At 51.6% G+C, this 27,613-nt stretch overlaps 1 protein-coding gene across 1 annotated transcript in view; it reads left to right on the top strand.

The window, feature by feature from the left end:
• Window positions 1–27,613, top strand: part of ABCA13 (ATP binding cassette subfamily A member 13) — a 233,896-nt gene that overhangs the window by 13,711 nt on the left and 192,572 nt on the right. Inside the window, exons 2-6 of the mRNA XM_077861791.1 lie at window positions 6,843–6,936; window positions 9,940–10,063; window positions 23,788–23,942; window positions 25,755–25,783; window positions 26,952–27,115. Of these exons, the coding sequence (XP_077717917.1) occupies window positions 6,843–6,936; window positions 9,940–10,063; window positions 23,788–23,942; window positions 25,755–25,783; window positions 26,952–27,115 (566 nt within the window). The remainder of the gene's footprint in view (window positions 1–6,842; window positions 6,937–9,939; window positions 10,064–23,787; window positions 23,943–25,754; window positions 25,784–26,951; window positions 27,116–27,613) is intronic.

Here is a 27,613-nt window from a genome sequence, read left to right as displayed (position 1 = left end):
AGCCTCTTGTTTGCAAATTTCTTTAGCATTGGTCTCCAGTTGGGTAACTTTGGTTTCTAATTCACTGGAAGTTTTCTTTTACTGTCATTCATGAGAGATCATTTTTCTGGATATTCAATTCTAGATGGACCGAATTTCTCCAAGCAATCTATAGATACTTAATTTTCTTCTGGTTTCTTGCTATTGATGAGTCCTTGGCAAGTCTATTCTTTTGATATAGTGTGGCTTTATTTCTTGAATTGCTGTTGAAATCTTTTCTTGGACTTAGTTATGCTGAGGTTTTGAAAGTGGATTTGGGGGACGCCTGGGTGGCTCAGGGATTGAGCATCTGCCTCGGCCCAGGGCGTGATCCCAGGGTCTTGGGATTGAGTCCCACATCGGGCTCCCTGCATGGAGCCTGCTTTTCCCTCTGCCTGTGTCTCTGCCTCTCTCTGTGTCTCTCATGAATAAATTTTAAAAATCTTAAAAAAAGAAAAAGAAAAAGAAAAAGAAATAAAGTAGATTTGGTTTCCTGGTAAATGTTATATTTCCTTTATCAATGAATTTGTGTCTTTTGTATGTTCTGGAAAATTCTCAGACATTTGTTATTTGAATACTGCCTTGCCTGTAGCCTCTTCATTTCCCTTTGGCGGGGGGACTCTCTTCTATAACTAAATCTCATACTTAAAGATTCAACTTATGACCTCTGTCTTCTCTTTAATTTTTTTGTCCCTCTCCTCATCGCAGCACTCTGGAGATTACTTTCTGGATGACCAGCATGCAACAAAAACCATGTTCTCATGACAGGGATCCTGTTTTTTCTCCTTGGTGTGATACTGGAAGCCGAAGGGACATTGTGGGATTTTAAAATTTGTCCCATTTTTATATTGGCTGAATTTCATCATCAAGATATTTCCCCCTTGGGATTCATGGTTAATAAATGATCTGTGTTTTCTTATGATTGAGAATATATGTATGTCAGTTTTCTTTAAGGGCCGTTTTGGTTGGTTATCATATTAAAAAAAAATTTTTTTTAAAGATCTCATGTATTTATTTGAGAAAGGGAGAGAGATAGAGAGGTCATGAGCAGAGGTGGAGGAGAGAGATTAGCAGGCTCCCCACTGAGCAGGGAGCCTAAAGTAGGGCTCACCCCAGGGCCCCAGATCATGACCCGAGCCCAAGGCAGACGCTTCCCCAACTGACCCACTCAGGTGCCCCTTTAAAAATGTTTTAAAGAAAAAAAAAATGTTTTAAAGAGGGATCCCTGGGTGGCTCAGCGGTTCAGCGCCTGCTTTCAGCCCAGGGCGTGATCCTGGAGTCCTGGGATCGAGTCCCATGTCGGGCTCCCTGCATGGAGCCTGCTTCTCCCTCTGTCTGGGTCTCTGCTTCTCTCTCTGTGTCTCTCATGAATAAATAAATAAAATTTTTAAAAAAGTGTTTTAAAGAAAATCACTGTTGTTATCACAAACTGTTTCTGTAATGCAGAAATCAAAATTTAACTGTCATCTCTTTGTGTGGTTTCTAAATGGTTTAGAATTCAGCAGTGATGGTTCTGTCGTTATGTATTTCTTAGCTGCAACCTCTCTTTTCATTTACATTCTTTTTTTTTTTTTTTTTTTGGAGCTCTTGTTTTCTGAATGTTCTTATTGTTTTTCTTTCTGAAACAGTTGTAAAGAAATTCCTCATTTTCTTTGTGTTGTTTACTTTCCAGCCATGCTTTATGACTTTGGTTTGCTTATTTGTTTCTTCCCATCCAGAATGTTCAGACAGCTGTTCTGCTCTTTCTTTTAATCTGATTCATTCTTGAGAGTTCAGCTGGGTGTTTTATTTGATCTCGACTCTCTTTTTGATAAATCTAAGACTAGGCTGATTTCTCCTCCAAACTCTAGTGCCATCTCTGAGCACACCCTATATATGCAGATTTTCTACGCAGGAGGGATGGTTTGATGAGCATGGAGATGAGTCGGGGGCTTACCCACCAGTGAGATGAGTTGCAGACGTTATTACACCAGTGGGGCTCTGGGCTCTGCTTTGGAATTTTGTCCCCTGTTTTATACCATATTCACTGCATCCAGTTGGGGAAATTGTTCTTCAACTCTGGATTCTTTCCACCTGAATATGTGCAACCGTGAAATCTCCAACAGAATCAGACTCATTGTTCACTTCTCTGTGTTTCATTTATTGTTTGCAGCTGCATTTCCCTGCCTCTTGCTGGAAGGAGAGAGGCAAGGCCTTTGGGGTGCTCACCCTGCAGGTGCAGATGTTGGGGAGGGTCCTGGGACTGCAGGTTGCAGCATTACAGCTTTGGAGGTGCTGGGTGGGGTCAGGACTGAAGTAGTCTTGCTTGATTTGCTCTAGAGACCCGTTTCTTGGCATTTTTGTAGTTTTTGTATTCTAGAAAGACAAGTTGTCTATTTTTCCCCTCTACCTTCTTTTCTTTTTCTCTTCTCATTTTGTCTGGGAGAAGAAAAAAATCTGTGAGGAAGTTTCAATATTTCACATGTATGTTTCCGCGTATGTAGTATTAAGGTCTTGGCAAATGCCGCTGCCTCTCAGCTGGTTTTTAAGGGGGTCCATAGGAGTCACGGCCATGGCCACTGTGGGATGTGGAAGCTGGGATGCAGAGCTGGGCACTTTTGCCATCTCCTGGTGGGCCTGAGCTGTGGGCCACAGAGGGAAGCGTTCCCATTTAGCAGCGATGGGATTAGAAATGTCAAGCAAGATTACAAGATAGTGAGGACACTTGAGAAGGAAAGCATGATCCAAAAATGTGAGGACAAAGAGCGGCCGCCTCTGCGTGCCTCCAGGGAAACAATCTCATGAAAGGAGGTGATTCACTTGCTCACAATGGGCAGTGACACAGCAGAACTGGGTGTTTGGATACTTTTCTCTTCTGACCAGAGTTATTTCAAAGTCGGAACAATAGAAGATTTTTTTTCCTACCTGTGCTTTTCGGAGCAGCTGGTGATTGGCTTGTAATGACCCAAGATACAGTTTTTTAAAGTTTAACTGAGGTTCTCTTTTATTTCAAGATCTCCAAGAAACTTCCCAATTATACCATATAGAGTTCTATTTTTTTGACACTGTTATTTCCATTCGTTATTGGAGATTTTCCATTTATTTAAAGACTGGACAGGTAAGTACTTGTAGCTTCACAGCTGCCACTGACTACTTTAACTTGGCCGTGACAAGGTCCCTTAAATGATGATGGTCTCTATGTGCAGGAAGAAAATAATCCAGATGCTAGAAATAAAAAGTTTGGTACAGTGGGTACATCAGAGATTTTGACAATAAAAAGGCAAATAAGACACTGAAGAAAAATATTTGTAATACTTTAAGCCAACAAAGGACCAGTTAAGGAGTCCCTTAATTAAAAAAAAAAAAAATAGAAGAAAGAAAAAAGAAAATTGGAAGCAATGATGTACAGACCAGTTTAGGAAAAAAAAAAAAAAGAAAAAGCAGACAGGAAAAAAAATGCATCGAGTGGGTTCTGGGATAGTAAGACTGCTTCTTCAGTGTTAGACCAAGTATCCTTGATTTTGAACCTGTCGGATGTAGAATGCTGTTTGTGCATTAGTGAGCACAAAGAGCCCGTTTAGCGTCTGACTGTAACTTTTGTGTATATTATACATGTAATAGAAACATGGACAGAGGGAATAAGGAGTTAATGGACCAGGAGTTATTATATACTAGCCTATGAAAAATACTTGACGTTAAGAATTAAAGAAAAATTCTTTTTGCATATCACTTTGAGAAAACATGGACAGAAATTTAAGTTTGTTAATCTTGGGTGCCAGTGAGGGTGGTTGGAGGGAAGGATGACTGGCTTAGCTTTTACGGAGGGCCTGCTGGTTGTGTTTATCCAAATTAAAAATCAAACACGGGGATCCCTGGGTGGCGCAGCGGTTTAGCACCTGCCTTTGGCCCAGGGCGCGATCCTGGCGACCCTGGATCAAGTCCCGCGTAGGGCTCCCCGCATGGAGCCTGCTTCTCCCTCCTCCTGTGTCTCTGCCTCTCTCTCTCTCTCTCTATCATAAATAAACAAATCTTAAAAAAAAAAAAATCAAACTCACTTTTACTTGGTTATCTCACTTGGCAGTGGTACTCCATGAATATACTTACCAAAGGCAGCCAAACACGTGCAGAAAACTCATGATAGCAATGGCCCCAAACAGAAAACCTTCCAAGTTTCCATTGGTGACTGGTTGGATAAATTAAATTCTACAGTAGATTATCAGGTGCTCTTTAAAAATGGTGAGGTAGATCTATAAGTGCTGATATGAAAGATTCTTTCCAAAACCATTAGTTAGGCTTATTTATGTTTTTTTTTTTCAAAAGATTTATTGATTTATTTATTTTAGAGAGAGTGTGTATTCAGGGAGGAGGGATACAAGAAGAGGGAGAGAGTCCCAAGCAGTCTCTGCGCTGAGCGTGGAGCCCAACCCTGCTCGATCTCACAACCCTGAGGTCACCACTGGAGCCCAAACCAAGAGTCGGATACTGAACCGACTGAACCACCTGGGTGCCTTGCTTATATATGTTTTTAAAAAATGAATTCAGGAAACTGTTCAGATAATTTATCCTTTGGGAGAGTGGTTATATTCTTTCTGTACTTTTAACATTTGCTAACCATGCAAATATGTAATTATTTATAATATCAAAAGTTGTTCTATGAATCTAGGTCTATAAACCATTTTGTTTTCTTTATACCTCTCTATCTTAAAAAATGGCTATCACATGTTGTTTAAAATTTTTAAATCAAAAAATTATGTATTTATTCTTCTTAATGATGTCAAGTCATTGTTGCATTTGAGGCACGTGTTCTGTTTTGCACATTTGTATTCAGCCAGAGTTAATTAGGGAATCCTCCCTCACCACGCCTCTACTCCCATTCTTCAGGAAATGATTATTTGTTGCAGAGAAGATGACCGGAACGGTCTGTGGTCTTCTGAGCGTTCTTGACCTCTCCTTCTGGTTTAATTACCATCCTTTGAGTCAGGTGGTGGCCTCCTGCAGACACCCTCCCCGTTATCAGGATGTATGATACTGGGCTCAGTAATTGGTCAGGAACTTTTCATAATGAAGCACTTTCTGGCACAAACAATATTATCTCATGAGCTATTACAAAGGTGGCGACTTCTTATCTTCTTTAATTACAGTAGGGGTGGGAACCTTTTCACTAGTGTTTCACCTTTATGGCTCCCAGCCACATGCACCCCACCTAATGCATTTAGATGCTGTTTCATTACAGGGAAGATTAGGGACAGGCAGTTCAAAGAGCAAAGGAATTGAAGAGATTAGACGTTTGTTTTGGTTCAAAGCATAGTAACTTGGCATCTGAAATAACCTTCTTAAGTGTTAGACTGAGTATCCTTCTCTTCCTAATCTGCCGACTTAGGTTTTTCTTCATGCGTTATTGAATGCCTAGCCTGTTTTGTGTCTGGTTATAAAGTTTTCTATTTGTGTGATGAATGGAAGTCTACAGGAGAACATTATCCAACATAAAAATCAAGGGAAGAATGATGACAATAAGAATAAACTGGTGATAATTGAAGATTTTCTCTTAATTAGTTTTTCACTGAACTCTACCTTGGGTATCTCTTTCTTAGATAATTAAATTCCATGTATCAATGGTAGTTCCTTTTTTTTTTTTTTTTTTACTTTGAAAATTCAGGACCATGCAAATTATTGCAATCCTTATCTGTACCCCTTTTTTTTCTACGTGAAGAGATTTGACTCCAATAATCTGAATTTTAGGAATTTGTTCCAATCTTTTTTTTTTTTTGAATTTGTTCCAATCTTAAGGAGGATTTTTATTTTTTCAAAAGAAAAATTTTTTATATGCAAAAAATATTTGTTGATGGAAGAATGTGAATTATGATATACCCATTAGGTAAGAACATAATGCCATCAGTAAGATGCTAGTTGTGAACCTCGTGCAGCAACAGCAGAAAATACTCATAAGGGGCATCTGGGTGGCTAAGTAGGTTGAGCTTCCGACTCTTGATTTCAGCTTAGGTCATGATCTTAGGGTCGTAAGATGGAGCCCTGAGTTGGGCTTTGTGCTCAGTAGAAAGTCTGCTCCTCCCTCTCCCTCTTCTCCTCCCTCTGCTTGGGCTCTCTCTCTCTCTCAAATAAATAAATGAATAAGAATCTTAAAGAAAAAAAAGAAAATACTCATAAAAAGAGGTGAGTGTGTGTGTGCTACTGCTCTCTCTGGGAAAATGTCTATTTGGATGGAAAAGGCAGGAATATTAAAGAAATTAGGAAAATATTGGGCACTTCAGTGGCTCAGTCAGTTGGGCATCTGACTCTTAGCTCGGGTCTTGATCTCAGGGTTGTGAGTCAAGCCTCATGTTGGGCCCAGCGTGGAGCCCACTTAAAATTAAAAAAAAAAAAAATAAATACATAAATAAATACATAAATAAATACATAAATACATAAATAAAAAGAAAAATAGTTAACTTGTTGGAATAGGAGAAATATGAATGAAGTTATTTATTTAATTTCTTTAATGTCATGAAGTCTACCATAAATAAGAATGTGGAGAAAAAGGAAAGAAGTAGAAGACCTGCCTTTTGGGGAGAAGTATGAGGAGCTGACAGTCGTGGGTCTGGATGTAGTGACGAACTGGGCCTTCTCTGTGGGTCCCTGTCCCAAATGAGTGTTTTCAGAGATGCGCAGTAGGAATGACAAGGAGTTCCTTTTCATTTTTTTATTTTTTATTTTTTTTTACAAGGAATTCCTTTAAAGGAGGCCTGACCTGGCCAGTGTACCATCCTTCAGGAGAGGGGGATACCATCGTACTTTGCAGTTCATTCAATTTCTAATATTTTTTTTTTTTTTTTGGACATCTTCTCCAGGTCCTTTCTCTTGCTGAATTCTTTTGGCCATGCATCCTGTTCATGATTCTGACAGTGCTTCGCTTTCAAGAACCTCCCAGACACAGAGACAATTGTAAGTGTCACTTTTGCTATACTTGTTGAAATACAGCCCTCTGGAGAAAAAAGTGCAGCTCTCTTTCCTCTGTTCTTTATAGACCCAGAACTCTGTGTGGAGTGAACGAATATTTATTGTAATATCGCAATAGCTATATTTCTGGGGTATGTGCTATAAGCATCAGTTTATGTTTTTTTTTCTCTTAAGAATGAGGTTCACACATGTCTGCTCCATCTAGCACATAGATTAATTCCTCTAAACTGCCTCTTTGGGCATAGGTTTATGTGATATTATACGTATATAAAGAGTAGAAGAAGTAAAAGTGGGAGGTACATTTCACAGTTTGCCAACATGATACTGGTGGCAATCATGGTTATGGTGGTGGGGAAGGTGGTGGTAGTGATACTGGTGATAGTGATGATGAAGATGTTATGGAGATGATGGTGATGATAATGGTGATGATGATGGTGATGATGGTGATGATGGTGATGGTGATGGTGATGATAGTGGTGATGATGGTGTTGATGATGATGGTGATGATGGTGATGATGATGGTGATGGTGATGATGGTGGTGATGATGGTGGTGATGATGGTGGTGATGATGGTGGTGATGAAGGTGATGGGATGATGATGGTGGAGATAATAGCTGATGGTGATGGTCATGATGGTGATGATGATGGTGCTGATGATGGTGATGATGATGGTGGTGATGATGGTGATGGTGGTGATGGTGATGGTGATGATGATGGTGGTGATAATAGCTGATGGTGATGGTCATGATGGTGATGGTGATGGTGGTGATGGTGATGATGATGGTGATAATGGTGAGGGTGATGATGATGGTGTTGATGATGGTGATGGTGATGATGGCGATGATGGTGGTGATGCACTGATGACCCATTACTGATTAACTTCTGCTCCAAGGGCTTTATCAGAAAGACCCTTGTGTTTATCTGGTTTGAAATCTTAGCAGCGTTGCTGCTTATGAAATGGTGGCCTATTTTTTATCTACTGGATTTATGCCACTTGAAATATGGATAATGTGGCTAATTCTGAAAATGTTAATGAATAAAGGACTATTAAGGGATGGGCTTTATCTAAAATAGCACATCACTATCCAACAAAATTCATTCATTTACTCATTTGGCAAATATGTATTGAGGGCCTGCTGTGTCCAAGTCCTTGCTGAAGATAGAGAAGAGTATTTTCCGTGTCCTTATAAAGAGCGTGCCGTCAGGCCAGACTAATACAACACACTGGCAAAAATGTCACAATGGGATTCTGCAGAGGGGCCATGTAAGCACAGAGGAGAAGGCTCCTGGGGAATTGGCATGTGATCCTTTGTTGGACTAAGGTGTGCAGGAGAGGAATGATCTGGACAGGGCAAGCAGCTTGGAGAGAAGTGAAACTAAATGGGATTCCTTACAACTAAGAAGCAGGGAAGTGGCAGGTCAGATCCATAGGAGGTTTGTATGATGCTGAGGATGGTCACCTCCTAAGGGCACAGCGGAGCCATAGACCGTACAGCATGAAGGCCCAAGTCACTAGTGGCAAAATGTCCTTGAGTGGTCTCGTTGTAAATAACAAAACATTGAAAGTACTAGTGGTGCTAGTTCAGTCCTCGCAGCTGGGAAGAGCGGCCTGTGGTGGTCCTTAAGTAAAAGCCTACACCTGGTCCTCGAGCGTTCATCTGCTCTCACTCTGTATCGGGAGCCTGGTCCCAGCAAAGAAGTGGCGAGGGGAGGTCTGGCAGCGCTTCCCACACGTTGATGCAGAAGAGCACTGGTGGGGAGGAGAGCCTCAGAGGGCCCGGAGACCACACTGTGAAGCTGTGTGCACTCGCCGGCTGTGTGTAGGCTTGGGCCAGCGACCTCGCCTTTGTGATTTTACCTGCCTCAAGAACGGCCCAAGGACTCAGTGAGAAAGCCAGCAGTGAGCGTGTGGCCAGCGCGGGGCTTGGCACACAAGAGATGACCAACGCGGGGCGCCCGGGGGGCGTAGTCGCTTAAGTGTCTGCCTTTGGCTCAGGCCATGATCTCAGGGTCCTGGGGTCGGGCTTTCCTCTCAATGGCAAGTCCGGGTCTCCCTCTCCCTCTGCCTCTGTGATCTCTCTTGCTCTCGCTCTCTCTCAGATACATAAATAAAATCTTAAAAGAAGAGAGAGATGACGCACACACGTCTGTTCCCCTTCCTCACCCTTCCCGCTCTCTGCATGCCAGGACTGGAGTCCTCCATCTCTGCCCGCTGACGGCCCATTGTGGTGGCCGGCATCCCTGCCATGTCCCGGGGGTTGGTGGCACAGAGCATGTTAGGGAAACACGCCTTTTCTTACTAGCTGGCTACGACCCCAGAGCTGTGTCTGGTCTCCTCCCCAGAGCCCTGGGCCTTGTGTTAGCTCAGAACCCTGTTGGCCTCTCTAGCTTAGAAGCCCGCTGGCTCATCTTTTCTTCCTTTCTTTTGTTCTTTCTTTCTTCCTGTCATTTGCTTGTTCATTCAGTCATTGATTCACGATCCAACGTTAGGTGGCTGTCTTCTGCGTGCAGAGCATTGTGCGGAATGGACCGCGGGCATGGGGGTCTCCGCGCCTCGGGGAGTGCGGTCATTTCCCAGAACAAACCAGATTCCCGGGAAGGGCCCTCCGCCAAGGCTTTACTAGCTGCCTCCCGTTAGATCCGCAGTTTCCAGGTTGCCTGGGGGCAAGGTTTCTTTGAGTACTCAGACTTTTATTTATTATTCATTTATTTATTAAAGATGGTGCTTATTTATCAGAGAGAGCAGGAGCCAGATGGGGGAGGGGCAGAGGGCGAAGCAGGCTCCCTGCTGAGCGGGGACTGGACCCCGGATCATGACCTGAGCCCAGGGCAGAGGCTTCACTGACTGAGCCCCCGGGCGCCCCCAGACCAAGTGAATCACGGGTTGATGCTATAATTACAGCATCTCAGACACTTCCCTTCTGACCGGGGAGGCATCCGCGTCGGCCCCCACTTATACAGACGCGCTTCTTCCTTGCTCGCACTCAGGTTTTCTGCAAGCCCGGGACCTGCCCAGCCGCGGTGTCCTCCCCTTCATGCAGGCCCTGCTCTGCAACACCGGCTCCACCTGCAGGAACGTGAGCTCCCCAGCGCCCTCGGAGGGCCCTCGGAGGTAAGAGAAAGCCAGCTTCCTGGCCAGGCTGGAAGTGAGGCCTCAGTGGCCTGGGGGGCCCGGGGCGGGGTGGGGGCTGGTAGTGAGGCCTCCGTGCCCTGGGGGGTCACAGAGCCTGAAGTCCGGGAACTGAGCACCCAAAGGCTGGTGTGCTCCCTGGCAGCCCGTGGCAGGCTGGGGCGGCCTCCTGCCGCTTGTTCTTGGACCCACGAGGGACTGTGGACTTGCAACCACCCGCGCGACTGTTTTCCGTAGCTTAACAGTCTGGCTCCAACCGACCGGTGCAGTCAACTGCGGTCGTGGCACCAGGTGCCACCGGCAGGTGTGAGTGCGAGCTGCCCACTGGGCTCTCCGGCCCGTCCGTGGCTGAGATCACACGGCCCGCGGGGCATTCACCAGCTCACACGGGGTGGTGGGCTTCCGTGACCGGGCCACTCTGGGGCTGCCTGGGGATGGGGGTCACTCGGCACCCAAGGCCTCAAGGGTGGGAGCCCCTGGGTTCCCTACGAGACGACTCAGTACACAGAGGCTCTGGAAGCTTCTCCAGAAGAGATGGGGAAGGGTGATGGCTCAGCTGCGCCGGCTGACGCTCGGGTCGGCTCCATCCTAGCCTCCAGGCCGGGCCTGTCTAGGCACTCGCATGGGAGGGGCGCTACAGCACCCCTGCACCTCCACCCCACGACCCTGAGGGAGCTGCAGGCTTCTGGGTGACTCGTGACACACCCCGTGCGACGTTCACCTACCTGCCTGTACTGGAGACGCGTAATCGAAACGTGAGACGTAGAGAAAGTCATTTCGAAATTGCCGGACGTCAACCCGAGATACTCAGCGGTCGTTCTGTTCCTGCAGCAACTAAAGGGGTAACACCCTCTTTCTGGGAGTTTGGGGGGCTCAGCTCGGTGGCATCTCCTCCTGGGGCTCCCCCTCCTCCCCTCCTCCTCCTCCTGCCTCTCTTCCCTCCCCTCCACCCCCTCCTCCTCCTGTCCTTCCTCTCTGTCCTTCCCCTCCTCCCTGTCCTCCCTCCTCTCCTTCTCTCCACCCCGGGCTCTCCCTCCTTCCTCTCCTCTTCCTCCTCCCCCTCCTGCTCTCCGTCCTCGCCCTCCTCCCCGTTCTCCTCCTCCTGCCCCTCTTCCCTCTCCTCCTCCCCCTCCTCCCCGTCCTCCCCTCCTCTCCCTCCTCCCCATCTTCTTCCTCCTCCCTGTCCTCTCCACCCTCCCCTCCTCCCCCTCCTCCCCTCCACCCGGGGCTCCCCCTCCTTCCCCTCCTCCCCCTCCTCCTCCTTGCCCTCCTCCCGTCCTCCCTGTCCTCCCTGTCCTCCCCGTCTGCCCCCTCCTCCCCCTCACTCAGAATGGACCCTTAGGGTCTGTCCCAGTAGGGAAAGGTGGGCTTTGCCCCCAGACAGTAGCCCTGTTTACTGCTGGGCATCTGGGGCCTCCTGGTGTCTCTGACCCTCAGGGTTCCCTCACTGGCCTCCTGGCTCTTGAGTTTGGAGGACAATGCCCGCCGGCTCTTACTTCGCTGGTGACCACAGCTGCTCTCCTCCCCCCACCTCCCTGCGCCCACCTCCCTTAGCCGATACTCAGGGACCGTCCGGACCCTGGACAGCGTGTCATACCCCGTCCTGGGGCCATCCGTGCCAGGCAGGGCAGCGGGAAGCCTTGAACGTCGTAGCCAGGGAGGAGTGGCTCTGGGCGTCTAGAGGTGCCGAGGCGGGTCTGAAACGCACAAAGTGACGCAGGCAGAGTGACCCGCAGGCCGTGGGTGGTGTGGGGACGTGGTGGGGGGCAGAGGGGCCGCAGGTGGGTGGGGAGGACACTGGCCGCCGGCTGCAGGCTGCTGGCCTGTCCACCCCCCACCCCGTTCACCTGTGAGTGCCCTTGAACCCCAGGGCCGCGCAGACTCCATCCGTCCATGGGCCTGTGGTGAGCGGCTCAGAAGCGGCTGGGTTTATACCCGCGAGAGCAAGCTTCCCCTCGGGTCTCTTCAAGCCCCATCGTGGCGGGTTTAGTGTGGAATTCCGAGCCCTGGGTCAGGCCGGAGCTTCGCTCTGGGTGGGAATCCCACATGGCATCACCGTGGGAGGTGCTCCCGAGCACGGCTTTTGGGAGCGACAGCCCTGGGCTCCAGGGGGGCGGTCGGGGCTCAGGAGGAGTCGCCCTGAGAGCAGATCCCGAGCTGCCCGCGCCGAGGACGGGGTCCGCCTGGGTTTCTGGGGGAAGCCTCTCCCGGGTGTGTGGCCCGGCCCACCTGCCCTCGCCCCGTCTGGGGCAGGGGGCTGCGGAGGAGGGTGGGCAGCTCCCCACCTCCCTTCCCTCTGGCGTCCTCACTGCGCGGCCCTGGGCTTTGTCACCTTTCTTGCTTCTCAGTCCCCGAGTCCTCGAGGGTCACCCCTGCCCGCCCCACGGTTTGCACGCTTTCCCTAGTCGCCCCCATTCTGCTGCTCCGGGGTCCTTTACGAGCAGCCGGACCCTCTGCCTCCTCCCAGGGCTAGTTCATCCTCGCCCTGAGAAGGAGGGACGCGGGCAGTCCAGGAGATTCTGTGGGGGCCCTGACCCCGTCCCTGACGTGGATGAGACGCCGGGGCTCGAAGCCCAGGGCCCGGAAAACGTTCTTGGGATGGCTTTGGTGCAAACAGGGTTTTATTGGAGCCCAGGGAGAGAGGCCTGTGCCGGGGGCAGGGGGAGGGCGCGCTGTAGACTGTAGACTCTCAGGCCAGGCCGGGAGGGGTCAGGGAGCGCCTGAGTCCCTGAGGAAGCCGGGTTCCAGGACCCCGGGTGGGGGGCTGGTGGGGGGAGAAGGTCAGTTATTACGTCTAACACAATCTGAGCCCTGAGCCCCTTCGGGTGGACGTGGGTGGGCCAGGTGCTCGGGGTGACCCTGTGGGCTTAGAGGTAAAGGGAGTTTCTAAGGGGACGTTTCTGTGTTGGAGCAGACTCATGGGGTCTTGGGGGTCGGGCCAGGATGGGGCAGCTGAGTCCCTGGAGGAAGGTCCCCCTGCCTGGCTCAGGGCGTGTCACCGGGCTGCAGGCGGTAAGGAAATGTAGTGACTTCCGTCCTGCCTCTGTTTCCCCCTCAGTCCTTCTGGACACACGTCATCCCCTTCCCCTTGGTGCTGTGCCCTCTGCACCCTTCACTCTGCGGGCTGCCCCCCAGCCCTGAGGTCACAGGTCCCCTCTAGTGAACGCTGATGCCCAGTGGCTTCCTCCGTGGCCCCTCCATGGCATGCAGGTCGGAGTCGCCCCTCCTGGTTGGGGCCTAGCGACCAGGGGCTCCTGCAGTGGATCCCGCTCCCGACTCTGCCTGTGCCCTCCTCCCCTTGTGACCTTGGAAATGAAGGGGCAGCATTGGGGTGCTGGGAGGGGGGCCTCAGGACCCGTTCTCGGGACGCTGGCGCCTGTCCACACGCGCTGGCCAGAGGGGCCTGGGCTGCGCGCTGGACGGACCATGTCAGGCTGCAGCCGGGGCCCTGATTTCAGCTCCGCTGTCGCCTCAGGCCTCGTCGCCCCCCTTTATAGTTTTCTCTCTGAGGAGCCACAGAGCAAAGACCGCAGGGTCCTGGGGTTCATTTCTAGGCCCTTCCCAGCACTCAGGCCCCTGGCCCAGCCTGCAGACGTGCTCCCCATGACCCGCAGGACATGCTCCCCATGACCCGGGCCGCCCACGTCCCTGGGTCCCTCCTCCCCATGACCCAGGCCGCCCACTTCCCCGGGTCCCTCCCTGGCGCTCTCTGATTCTCATGGGGATGCAGGGGTGTTCTGCTAACTTTCATTTGTAAATTCCTCCCCAGGAAAGCTGGTTTTATTTTTATAACATGTTAATATCCTAGTTTTAAAAAAATATTGTTCATTTATTTATTTGAGAGAGAGAGAAAGAGAGAGAGAGAGCACGCAGGGGGAGGAGAAGGAGCAGAGAAGCAGGGAGCCTGCCAACAGGGGCTCATTCCCACGACTCCGAGCTCATGACCTGAGCAGAAATCAAGAGTCAGGTACTCAGCCAGCTGAGTACCCAGACGCTCACCACACGCCCACCTAGATGCCCACTAGATGCCCACCAGGCACCCACCCAGGTGCCCACCAGATGCCCACCTAGACGCCCACCAGGCACCCACCACGTACCCACCCAGGTGCCCACCTAGACGCCCACCAGGCACCCACCATGCGCCCACCCAGGTGCCCACCACGTGCCCACCCAGGCACCTACCACGTGCCCACCTAGATACCCACCCAGGTGCCCACCAAGGCACCCACCCAGATGCCCACCCAGGCACCCACCACACGCCCACCCAGGCACCCACCACGCACCCACCTAGACACCCACCCAGGTGTCCACCCAGGCACCCACCACCCACCTAGACCCCACCCGGGTGCCCACCCAGGCACCCACCACGCACACACCTAGACCCCACCCAGGTGCCCACCCAGGCACCCACCACACGCCCACCCAGGCACCCACCACGCACCCACCTAGACACCCACCCAGGCGTCTACCACACGCCCACCTAGACACCCAACATGCGCCCACCAGGCGCCCGCGCACGTTCCTTCTAAGTACAGTTGCTCCTTTCGCCCTAGTGTTGAATTCGTCCAGGCTTTGGGTCTCTGCGTGGGGTGAGGATCCAGTTGCACTTGTTTCTCTCATCCGGTGAGCGATTCCTTATCTCCCCTCAGGAGCAGCTCTCCCATCCCCCACCGATCTGTGTGGAGCTGCCCTGGAGCTGCCCGCGGACAGGTGGCCCTGGTGCCCTGTGGGCTCTGGAACCTTCTAGACGGAGCCACCCTGGCCTGCGCTCAGGGCCTTCCTCCTGGAGCTCCGCCAGGCAGGCACACCTACCTCCCTGTGTCCCATAGTGTCTGTGCTTCCTCGTGCACTTTACACACGTGTCGGCGAGGGCCCCGAGAGGACGCTGCTGGGATTTTGGTCGGTGTTGCGTGAATGTCCCCGCGGGGCTTGTTGGTATTTCCCCGTGAAGGCCATGGACACCTCCGCTCACACTATCCTAGTTACCGTGTATTTTTGGTTGCTGTTGTGAATGGGATCTTTTTAAGATTTTATTTATTTATTCACGAGAGACGCAGAGAGGCAGAGACGCGGGCAGAGGGAGAGGCAGCTCCTGCGGGACTCGATCCCAGGACGCGGGGGCACGCCCTGAGCCCAAGGCAGACGGGCACTGTGCCCCTCGAGCTTTGAGGCACTTCCAGTTTCCCCGAAGCGTTGTGCCAGGTCACCTAGTCACCTCCTCACGTCCGCGAACCAGGGCGCCGGTGCTCCACCTGCCGCCGCCTCCCGGTGTTTGGGCGCCTCTTCCTTACGGCCAGGCTCCACGTCACGCCGTCGGGTGTAGTCTTACCTTGTGTTTCCCACCGTGGATGCTGTCGGGATGCGGGGCGACGGGCCGCGGCCGCCCGAATATTCCTTCAGGGTTTGCTCTTCCTCCCGTTTCGGGCTCACAGCTTCCAAATCCCTGGCGTTTCCTGGAGCTCAGGACTTGGCCCTGGGGTCTTTGTTGTGTTAATGACGGTGACTTTCGGACCTGCCCGGGGCTGGGGGTGGGTGGGACTCTCAGGCCAGGCTCCCCCACCACCCCCCCGCAGGTGGGATCCGGTGTTGTAGGAGCAGGCCCCACCCGGAGGCCTTTCTGCAAACTCTCAAGGATGTGGCTCGGAGCTTCTGGGCTGGAGCTGGGGGGCTGGGGGGCTGAGGGGCTGGGGAACTGGAGGGCTGGGGGCTGGGGAGCTGGGGGGCTGGGGGGCTGGGGGCCAGGGAGCTGGGAGCTGGGGGCTGGGGGGCTGGGGGGCTGGGGGCTGGCGAGCTGGGGGGCTGGGGGGCTGGGGAACTGGAGGGCTGGGGGCTGGCGAGCTGGGGAGCTGGGGGGCTGGGAGGCTGGGGAACTGGAGGGCTGGGGGCTGGGGGGCTGGGAGGCTGGGGAGCTGGGAGGCTGGGGGGCTGGGGGCTGGGGAGCTGGGAGGCTAGGGGGCTGGGAGGCTAGGGGGCTGGGGGGCTGGGGGCTGGGGAGTTGGGAGGCTAGGGGGCTGGGGAACTGGAGGGCTGGGAGGCTGGGGGGCTGGGGAACTGGAGGGCTGGCGCTGGGGGGCTGGGAGGCTGGGGGCTGGGGAGCTGGGAGGCTGGGGGGATGGGGAACTGGAGGGCTGGGGAGCTGGGGGGCTGAGGGGCTGGGGAGCTGGGGGCTGGGGAGCTGGGAGGCTGGGGGCAAGGTGGCTGGGCCCTGGCACCTCCCAGGCCCCCCAGGGCAGCTGGTCCACCCCACTCTGATTCAAATCCTGTCATATCGTCATAAACTGGCAAAGGTAAGTACGTGTTCCCCGAGTTCCCTGCGTCGTCCTAGCCACTTAACCTAAGGCAGTGGGGGCGGCCTGTTGCTGGCACCCAGCTGGGACGGGCTGGGACGGGCTGGGGCGGGGCCGGGGACTAGGGCTGCCACTGGGCAGGTGGTGTCGGCAGTGACTTGGCTTCTTGGGCACCTGCTGGTGTCTGACAATTGCTTGATGCGGCGATGGGGGCACCCGCCCCAGGCGGGAACCAGTCGGGGCATCTTCCCCGTGTCTGTTGTTCGCGTGAACTCTTGGTTCAATTAATCGTTAAGTTGTGATCTTTGTTTTTACCGAATTCCTACTGTCCCTTACATATTCTGGATACAAGCCTTTCATCGGAGGATTGTATTGTGAATATTTTCTTCCAGTTCGTGACCTGCCTTTTGAGGAGCAGCAGATTCCTTTCCTGTTTCGTTTTGTCTGGGTTTGGGTTTCTCTGTTGTTCCCCAACAGAAATATTCACCTCCTGGGAGATCGTGGTTTCCTCCCAGAGGAAGGCAGGTTTCCTCCTGCTTCTAGATTTTACAGGTTTAGCTTCTGTTTCGGTGCACGGTCCGTTTTGAGTTGATTTTTGTGTTTGACGTGGGGCGAGCGATGAGCTTCGTGTGCCCCGGGGAGCTCGCTGGTGCTCCACGCGCGGCAAAGCCTGTCCTCTGCCGTCACGCCGCGTTGGTGCCTTTGCGGAGGGTGGGGAGCCCGCTACTCAGAGTACCCTGTAGTCCTTCCTGCTCTCACGTCTCAGCGACCCTGAGACTCGCCAGGGGCAGATAGTCTCAGCTGTAGAGAAAGCCTCAAAATCAGGTGATATAAGAGCTTCATTTTTTTTTTTTTTTAAGATTTTATTTACGGGCAGCCCTGGTGGCACAGCGGTTTAGCGCCGCCTGCAGCCCAGGGCGTGATCCTGGGGACCCGGGAGGGAGCCTGCTTCTCCCTCTGCCTGTGTCTCTGCCTCTCTCTCTCTCTCTGCATCTCTATGAATAAATAAATAAAATCTTTTAAAAAATAATATTTTATTTATTTATTTGAGAGCAAGTGAGCGCGAGCAGGGGGAGGGGCAGAGGGAGAGGGAGAGGCAGACGCCCGCTTAGCTGGGAGCCGACACGACTCGATCCCAGGACCCCAGGGCCTGGATTCTGACCTGAGCTGAGGGCAGACACCCACTGACTGCAGCACTTACATTTCTCTGGTGGTTACCGATCTTGAACTTTTTTTTCTTTTTTTCTTTTTTAAGTAGACTTCATGCCCAACGAGGAACTTGAGTTGTGATTCTCAGATCGAGGGTCACACGCTCCCCCGACGGAGCCACCCGGGCGCCCCCGTTTAACCATTTTTTAATGTGGACAATCCCCGCTGGTGGCTTTGTAACAGATCCCTTAGGCCACGCCGCCGGGAAATCCAGTTTTACTTCTTGCTTTTCTTGCCTCGATGCCTCTTCTTTCTTGGGAAGTGTCACGTGTTCCTGTTCATGCACGTTCTTCATGTTCATCGCCAGGTCGTTGATTTTAGACCTTTTCTAATGTAAAGATTAAAAGCAGGCAGCCTGGGTGGCCCAGCGGTGGTTAGCGCCGCCTTCGGCCCAGGGCGTGACCCCGGGGTCCAGGGATCGAGTCCTGAGTCCTGTGTCGGGCTCCCTGCGTGGAGCCTGCTTCTCCCTCTGCCTGTGTCTCTGCCTCTCTCTCTCTCTCTCTGTGTCTCTCCTGAATAAGCAAGTAAAATCTTTTTTAAAAAAATATTAAAAGCTTTGTGTTTCTTCCCGGGTGTAGCTTCACGCCGTCAGAGATCCTGATGGGACGTATTTTCATTTGCACGAAGTTCAAAACACACACTGAATGCTGTGGGCTCTGCTTTGACTCGTGGGTTACTTGCAGGTCAGATGCTTGACCTTTAAACATTGGGACGTTTTCCTTGAGACCTTTTATTACTAATCCATACGCAATTCCACGGTGGCCAGGGGACGCTCGTGATGAAGGTCTTTTCTAGTTCGTCGAGGCTCCGCTTCTCCTGCAAAATAACAAGAAAGGAATCAAAATCGAAATCTTGATTGTAGATTTTTTTATTTCTTTCAGTTCTATGGTGCTTTGCCACGTTTACTCTGGGGCCGTGCGGTCGGTGCGCACGCGGGACCATTAGGGGTTTGGTGGCGCCGGGCAGTGTCCCCAGCACTTAGGCTGTGCGAGCCCTGCCCTGGGCATCGTCCACGTCTGAAGTCGGCGTCGTGTGGTGTTTGTGCAGACGGAGCTTTCCTCGGCCCAATGTCTCGTACCGTCCTCCTCCGTCCTTCTCCTTTCTGGCTGCCCGTGGCTTCACGCCGACGACCTAGATGGCGCCTGGCCACTTCTGTCTTTCCTGTCCTGACAGTTGCTGTCTAACCTACAGACGGTTTACCCTGAATATATTGGATTCATATACCGGCACGTGCTTTCTGCTTCTATCGTCTCTTGTGTACTCTGGTTTTCCTCTTTATTGCCTTTTTCATGTAAGTGGAGTATTTTTTACTTCACTTTTCTACACGACTGACTTATTAACTCTAGCATCTTGCTGTATTTTTCTTTTCTTTTTTTTTTTTTAAGATTTTATTTATTTATTTGACAGAGAGAGAGAGCGTGCACACACAAGCAGGGGGAGCAGCAGGTAGATGGAGAGGGAGAAACAGGCTCCCCCCCCCCCGCCCCGCCTTGGGGCTCGATCCCAGAACCCCGGGATCACGACCCCAGAGGAAGGCAGGCGCTCAACCAGCTGAGCCACCCAGGCGCCCCTTGCTGTATTTTTCTAACGATTCCTGCCATTTCATGCTTGTGCATGTGTGTCTGCGGGAGTGATTTCTAGGAGCAGAATTACAAGTCAGGAGACCAGTACATGTGTGATTTTGATGGTGTTTCCCAGATGCTCCTTATGGGGGTTGTAGTATTTTGCATTCTGTCTTCCAAGGTGTGAGGATATCTCTCCCCCCGTGGTGAGACCGGGAGCGGTCTGCATGGACTTCTACATTTCTGTCAGTCTGATTTCTCATCGTTCCTGATGAGAAATGATCTATCAGTGCGGTTTTATTTGCACTTTTCTCATTATGGGGATGTCGGGCCTATTTTTATATCTCCATGTGCGGTTTATCCTTGTTTTCCGGAGAAATGTTTACTTGTGTCCTTTGTCCATTTTTTTCTCTTGGATTGCTATTTTTATTCTTGATTTCCAGAGGCTCTTTACATACAAAGGGGCTAAACCCTTTGTCATAGAAGTTGTAAATATCTTACGTGAGTTTGTCATTTATTTTTTGACTTTTTTTTAACTTTCATCTTGAAGTGATTATAGACTTTAAAGAGTCGTAAAATAGGACTTTGAGTTCAGCTTCCTCAAATAGTGACATCCTGTTCAACAATATCAAACCTGGGAAATTGACGTTGGTGCCATATTATTGTTAAGTAGACTGTAGGTTTTGTTCTGTTTTCACCTGTTTTAGCTGCACTCCTCCGTGTGTATTGTTAGACAGTTTGATCTCTTGCGTGTAGGTTCATGTAACCATCACCACAATCAATACGCATCTTGTGTTCAATCAATATCTTGTATTGGTTTGATCACAGATAATCTCCAGGCTCTCCCTGTATAGCCGTGAGCACCCCTCCTTCAAGTTCTAGCGTGTTCTCTGCCTCCATACTCTTCGCATTTGGAGCTATAATTATATATGCATTATATCGTGTATACTTTACAGAGTTTAGGTAAATTTACGTAAGGTCACATAAGTTGAATTACATAGACTATAGCTTCAGGAGATTGGTTTGCTGTTTTCTGCTGAGCCTGTGCTCTTAAGTTCCACCCACCGTACTGGGTGCGCCAGCTGTTGGCTCTTATTACTGAAGAGCGTTTCAATTTATGTTTCCATACAAGTTCTTTTTTTTTTTTTTAACAGTTATTTTATCGGTAGTTTTTAAACAGCTGAAAATTGCCCTGTGTCCCTGAAGAACGAAGGCCGGTAAGCAGAGATTTCTTGCACCAGCGCCAAAGCCGTCGGGCCATGGGGAGCAGTCTCTTCCCACTGAGTCGTGAAGTGGTTAGAATTTACATGAACTCCGCCGTGTCTCGTGTCCCCAGACGCTGTCTTGCTGTCAGTTGGGACCGTTTCCCTCCCCATCTGACTGTGGACTCACTTCTGGTCTCTCCAGCAGCTCTTTCCCCAGAGAACCCGGGAAACAGTCCAAGACCTCCGAGTTTCAGGGGCGGGGGCCGGGAGGGGATCCCCCTGCAAAGGAGGCGGGGGAGTCCAAGAGGGTGCTGTGGACACGAATTCTGTTTTCCTTGATGACAGCCAATGTGCGGTGCAGCCTGCGTCCTTTCTGGAAGAGATCTGAACAGAGATCCTTTATACATTTTTTAAAAATTAAATTCAATTAATTAACATGTGCTGTGTTGTTAGTGTCAGAGGCTGAGGTCAGTGATTCACCAGGGCTCACCCCGTCCCGGGCCCCCCAGCGACTCCGTCCCCCCTCTCCTCCCGCGACCTGTTGTTTCCTGTCATTAAGAGCCTCTCATGGTTTGTCTCCGTCTCTGATTTCGTCTTGTTTGATTTTTTCCTCTCTTCCCCTGTGATCCTCTGTCTTGTTTCTCAAATTCCACAGGAGTGAAGCCATGTATGTGTCTTCCTCTGACTTAGCTCACTTGGCGTCGTGCCCTCTAGCTCCAGGCACGTTGCTGCAAGTGGCAAGATTTCATTGTCGGGACGGCTGAGTAATATCCCGTCGTGTGTAGACCCCATCCTCTGTACCAACCGTGTGTCGCGGACCTGTGGGTGCTCTTCAAGGACGCCTCCGGACTGAGAGTGAGGCGGCGGGGAGACCATTCTTGCTTTTCTGTCGGCGGGTGGACTTGCCGTAAGCTCGGACGCTCCTTTACACCCAGGCTACGGCAGGTTTCAAAAGCCACTTCTCCCGGGAAGGTCCCCGTGCGCCAGCAGGGGACAGTCACGGTGGCGACTTACACGTCTTTCCTCTGGAGCCCCCTGGAAAGGGAGCAGTGTGCGAGCCACCCAAGGGTGTTCCTAGAATTATGTTTGCCTTTGGATCTGGTTGCCTTAAGAATTAATCCTAATTCTCTAAGAGCCCACCTAATTGTAAAGTAATAAGGAAAATGAGCGCAGATCGTGATGGAAACAATTACTCCACTGCTTTCTCTTGCTCCCTGGTCCCTGCAGCTCAGGCTAGAAACGTGTCGCGTGTTAGCACTGCCGTTCGCTCTTATTTACAGAGCGCGGGGGGCCGGACTCGGGGCTCAGATCTTACATACGCTCCCCGTGCTGACCCTCACCAACCCTGGTGGGTGGAAAATACTAGGATCCTGTTCCGCTTTATTTTTTTAAAGATTTTGTGCATTTATTTGACAGAGAGAGAGAGAGAACGAGCTGGAGGATGGGCAGAGGGAGAAGCAGACTCCTCGCTGACCAGGGAGCCCGACTCCGGGCTCAATCCCAGGACCCTGAGATCACTCCCTGAGCCAAAGGCAGACACTTCACCGACTGAGCCACCCAGGCTCCCCAGGATCCTGTCTTAAGGAGGATTTTGCAGGGTGCTGGGGTGGCTCAGTCGGTTGAGTGTCTGACTCTATTGCAGCTTAGGTCTTGACCTCAGGGTCGTGAGTTTGAGGCCTGCTTTCCATGCTGGGCGTGGAGCCTACTTAAAAAAATAAGATGAAATAAACAGGATTTTCCGAGGGCGACTCTGAGGCCAGGGGAACGTTCATGGGGAAACTGAAGGGTGGGCCTGAGCACTTTTCGGGCTTCTGGGATCCTCAGACTCTTGGCTGGGAACCTGTTGAGTGTTGCCAGAACCAACCATTGCTTCCTGGTCCTCTGGGAGGGCCGTTTCGTTAGTCATCTGGGGGCTGAGAAAGAAGCTGATCAGCTGGCAGTGGCCTCTTGTGAGTCCTGCCCCCCGCCCCCCGCCATTCTGCACCTTGCTGGTCAAACATTCCTTGGTAACAGGCCAAAGGCGGATCTGGACTCAGGAGGATGGAAATTCTCTACACCCCAATCCAACGGCCCCTCTGGGATTTCCCTGGGCACGCTCGCTCTCTCCTGCTTGCTCGCTTTCTCTCCCACCTGCACACACCAGTGAGCACACACACACAACACACACAACACACATCACTATTTAACTCAGGATTTTCTTTTTATTTATTGGTGTTCAATTTGCCAACATACAGCATAACACCCAGTGCTCATCCCCTCAGTGCCCGTCACCCAGTGCCCCCGTCCCCCCGCCCTCCTCCCCTTCTACCCCCCCTAGTTCATTTCCCAGAGTTAGGAGTCTCTCATGTTCTGTCTCCCTTTCTGATATTTCCCACTTATTTTTTCTCCTTTCCCCTTTATGCCCTTTCACTATTTTTTATATTCCCCAAGTGAATGAGACCATATAATGTTTGTCCTTCTCCAATTGACTTATTTCACTCAGCATCATACCCTCCATTTCCATCCACATCGAAGCAAATGGTGGGTGTTAGTCGTTTCTAATGGCTGAGGAATATCCCACTGTACACAGAGACCACAGCTTCTCTATCCATCATCCTTGATGGACACCGAGGCTCCTTCCACAGTTTGGCTCTTGTGGATGTTGCTGCTATAAACAACCCTGTAACCCGGGACTTTCTATGTATTTTTTCTCCTGCAAACATTTGTCATGCTAGTAATAATTCATAATCTGGTCTTATGGACAATTAAGGTGGTTTTGAAATAATAATTAGAAAAAGAACATACGGGGCGCCCAACTGGCTCAGCCGGTGGAGCAAGCGACTGCTGACCTTGGAGTTGTGAGTTTGAGCCCCACGCTGGGTGCAGACACCTGTTGTCCTGGCGAAGCCGGTCCCAGCTCCTGTTCCGGGGCCCACACAGGGTCCTTCCCGTCCCGAGTCTTCGCACCTGCTCGCTCTGGCCCCCGTCGTCCGTGGCTCGCCGTTTCGCTGTCAGATTCCAGCTAGAGAGAACGGGGAGGCGGTCCAGCTCGAGTCCCTCTGGACGCGGCCTTTCTGCCTCCGTCCCGCATCCTCTCCGGGTGTCCCGGCGGCCCCCCTCCCGGCCCCGCGGTGGGTCGTGCACCTGTGCACCTGCGTCCTGGAGGCCCGCCCCAGCGCCCCTCCCCGCCCGGCTGGGCGACACGGGCCCAGGAAACCGAGCGCGTGGCCCGCTCCTGCACAGGTGCAGTGCTCGAGCGTCACGGGCAGTGGATTGAGGACGGCTTTCTGGCTTCCAGTTGGCGGAGATTTTTGTAATTCTCATAAAATGGTCATTTCCCTTGGGGATGGAGGTCACGGAGCCGGCTCCGCAGGGGGTGGGGGGGTTAGCGGAGAGCGAGAACCCTGGCAGCCCCCCGGGAACGTGATCCTGTGCGGAGCGTTATTCATTTTCCTTATTTGAAGTTCCTCCAGATTCGGGGCTACCGCTGGCCGTGGTGAGAAGGTCAACGACCTGGCCTTCCTGGAGGAGATGCAGGACCTTGCCGAGGGGATTTATGAAATCCTGGACAGGGCGAAAATCCTGCGGGAACTGTGGGCAGGAGGATCCAAGGATGCAGGCAAGTTGGTCTCTGCCTGTTGGGCCCCCTCTGGACACGGGCCGAGCCCAGAAGGTCCCTAAAATCCTGTTTACGCCTTAGTTTGCCTTATGGCACCAGGTTGTGTGGTTTGGGTCCGTGCCTGAGGCCCAGCACCCGGGGCTGGTTGTGAGGCTGATTTCTACCAACGTCCTGCCCGGGAAGGCGCCGGCGAGTGGGGTGCGGCCATGAGGGGGTACGGCACACTGGTGTCTCCCTGCAGGTCCCCCCCGCCCCGTGTCTCTCTCTCTTTCCGGGGGAGCTGGGTCGGTCTGTCAGTGTTAGTGATGCTTTAAGGTCCTGGAGGATCAGCTCTGCAGACAGAGCTTCAGGGCCTCGGGGCCTGTTACGTCTGGTCCACGGGACGTGTGCCCGCGTCCTAAGCGCTCCGACTCCAGGTGTCCCCGCGTGCTCCGGCAGCAGAATGGGATGCGGGGCTCCTGGAGCCTGGCTCACCCGTGGGGAGGCGTGGACCGCGACACAGGCCGCACTCGGCCGCCAGGTGCTGTTGCATTTTAGCTCTGAGCTAGATTTGGATTCTGGGGAGACAGTAAACAATGTTTCAGTATAAGCCTGTCTCCAAAATTACGTACTTATGGTGAAAAAGTACGTGTCGTTTACCTGAAATTCAAATGTAACCGGCCACCTTGTGATTCCATTTGTGAAATCTGGTTACTCTAAATTCCTGCCTCAGGTGTTCTTTTTATATATATATATTTATCTTCCCATGGATTATATATGAGGGAATGTAATGAAGACGGGCAGGTTTCACAAATGACCCCAAATGTGTCAGCAAAGGACCAGAATCCCTCCAGACTCAAGTGATGGAAGCCTTGTATTAAGCGCTATCACAAGATCATTCTACTTTTATAAAATGTGGTTTTCTTTATTTTTTTAAAGATTTTATTTATTTATTTCAGAGAGAGCGAGCGGGGGTGGGGGGGCAGAGGGAGGAGCAGCAGGACTCGATCCCTGAGCAGGGAGTCCCATGTGGGACTCGATCCCAGGACTGGGGATCATGACCTGAGCGGAAGGCAGATGCGTAACCCACTGAAGCCCCCAAGGGCCCCTAAACTGTGATTCTCAAGTGAGGTTTTCAATATTCTATGAAGCAGAGAACCATTTTTTTAGACTTTACGCCCAGTGTGGAGCCCAACACAGGCCTCGAACGCATGACCCAGAGATCAAGACCTGAGCTGCGATCGGGAGTAAGATGCGCGACCGACTGAGCCACCCGGATGCCCCAAGAACTAATATGTTTTTTGAGATGAACTTTAGTTTCCACTTTGTTTTCAGTGTGTTGCTACTTTGAGCCGTTCCCATGGCGTACGCGCCAAAGAAAACCCACACCTTCACTTGTGACACAGTCGGGTGTGCTTGCCACCGCACGCGCGCTCCCCTGTGTCCCGCTGGTTCCTTCACCTGACGCAACCACCCCACGGGTTGGGGCTCGGTCCTCTGAGCCCCACTGCAGGCTCCAACTGCGAGTAGTGGGTCCCCAGGTACTTTTGTTTGACTTGACTACAAATCTGAGATTCCCACAAACCCCTCCTGGTTGCGAGAGTGGCCCGTAGACCTACAGCTGCTTTATTGTTTTTTTATAAGATATTATACCGGATACAGAGGGACAGCAGATGAGGCACAGGGACCAGTTCCTTCAGACTTCTTCCTCGGCTTGGGTGTCATTGTGTTTTGGGATGCGTGATAGCTAATTCGATTTTAGAACAAATAGGGGCCCAGCAAATGCTTGCGGATTGCTTATTGAACTAACATCTGAAATCTCTTTTATTGTAGATTCTTCTCACGGCTCCAGTTTGATAGCAGTAAGTATTTCTTATTGAAGATTCTATTTATTTATTCATGAGAGACACAGAGAGAGAAGCAGAGACGCAGGCAGAGGGAGAAGCAGGCTCCATGCAGGGAGCCTGATGTGGGACTCGATCCCGGGACCCCAGGGTCACACCCAGAGCCGAAGGCAGGCGCTCCACCGCTGAGCCCCCCAGGCGTCCCTAGCAGTAAATATTTTAACAAAAGTTTGAAACTTAGTCTCCAGAGACCTAAGAGTTAAGTTCAAAGCACTGGTTTTTACTTTATTTTTCAGTCACTTGTTTTTTTAAGTAATCTACACCCAACGTGGGACTCAAACTCACAACCCTGAGATCAAGAGTCACGCGCTCCACTGACTGGGCCGCAAACACTTCCTCCTAATGAGTTTTTGGCCACATGGTGTGGGAGCCGCACTGGAGGTGGCCCGGCCCACCCTAGGAGATGGGCTGAAAGGCGAGTTCTAATTCTCGCAAGCAGAGGTGCCGCTCTGGGCGGAGGTGTGACCCCTGGGGGAGGTCAGTGGTCCCGGGATGCTCTGGGGGCCCACGCTCAGTTTTGCCATTGCTAACGGCTTGCTTTGCCATTGCTAGCATGTGGTGTGGAAAGCTCAGGCATCTAGAATGTTCCGAAGTGTCCGTTCCACAGGCCGGGCTGTTGGAATATGCGTTTCCTCCCCGTCTTGCCCCGGCATCCCAGCCTCCCTTGCTCCCAAGGCTCATTTTTAAAGCAGCTGCTTTATGGCTTCAGCGACATGGGTTCTACCCCCCTTCAGCACAGCTCTGCCTGGGGAAGGAGCCCTCTGACACCCACCGACTGGAATGCACATTGTTAATTCTTGGCCTCCTTCTCATTTTTAGACTTTTATTTAAAATTTTTAAAAAAATTTATTTATGCATCAGAGAGAGTGAATGAGTGAGAGAGAGAGAGAGAGAGAGCAGGAGTTGGGGAGAGAGAGAGAGAGGGGGAGTCTCATGTGGGGCTCAGTCCCAGGACCCTGAGATCATGACCTGAGCTGAAGGCAGATGCTCAACCACTGAGCCCCCAGGCGCCCCATTATCTACACAGTATTTAACCTCCCAGAGGCTCCTGCGGCCCACCCAGCCCCCCTACTTCAATCATGAACATCATGAGAGGGCAAACTCCTGGTATTTTGTTTCCTAACAGATGGATCTCAATAAGACCGAGGAGGTGATCTCGAGGTTGGAGAAACTCCACCAGCAGCCCCACATCTGGGATTTTCTCCGCCTGCTGCCGAGACTGCAAGCAAACGACGTTTGCGCTGAAGACTGCATCCGTGGGGGGGTGCACCTGCTCCACGCGGCCTCGACGTAAGTGCAGGACCTACCAGGGGCACGTGTGTGGGCGGTTTCCTCCACACGTTTTCTTTCTTTTTTAAAAAGATTTTATTTATTTATTCATGAGAGACCCAGAGAGAGAGGCAGAGGCACAGGCAGAGGGAGAAGCAGGCTCCATGCAGGGAGCCCGACGTGGGTCTCGATCCCGGGACCCCAGGATCACACCCTGAGCCAAAGGCAGGTGCTAAACTGCTGAGCCACCCGGGCTGCCCTCCTCCTCACGTTTTTATGGGGAAAAACTCTCTCTGGGTAGCTCTCTTGCTTGATACAAGGAAAAGAAGTCTGGGATCACGGCACCCTGAAGTGGCTGGGAGTCTTGCATCTCCATGTCTCGTCCTCTACCTGTGTAGATATTTCACACGAGGGCAGACATGCTGTGCAGACCCCACTCTCCCTGTTTTAAGCAAGTTGACATCATATCATTTTGTACATTCCCGTTGTCTTCAAGTGATTATTTCTATTGTGATTTTT

The sequence above is a fragment of the Canis aureus genome, chromosome 21, assembly GCF_053574225.1.
Source record: "Canis aureus isolate CA01 chromosome 21, VMU_Caureus_v.1.0, whole genome shotgun sequence".
In the NCBI taxonomy this organism is placed as follows: domain Eukaryota; kingdom Metazoa; phylum Chordata; class Mammalia; order Carnivora; family Canidae; genus Canis; species Canis aureus.
The sequence above is the reverse complement of the archived record's forward strand: the minus strand, read 5'-3'. Positions and strand labels throughout refer to the sequence as shown.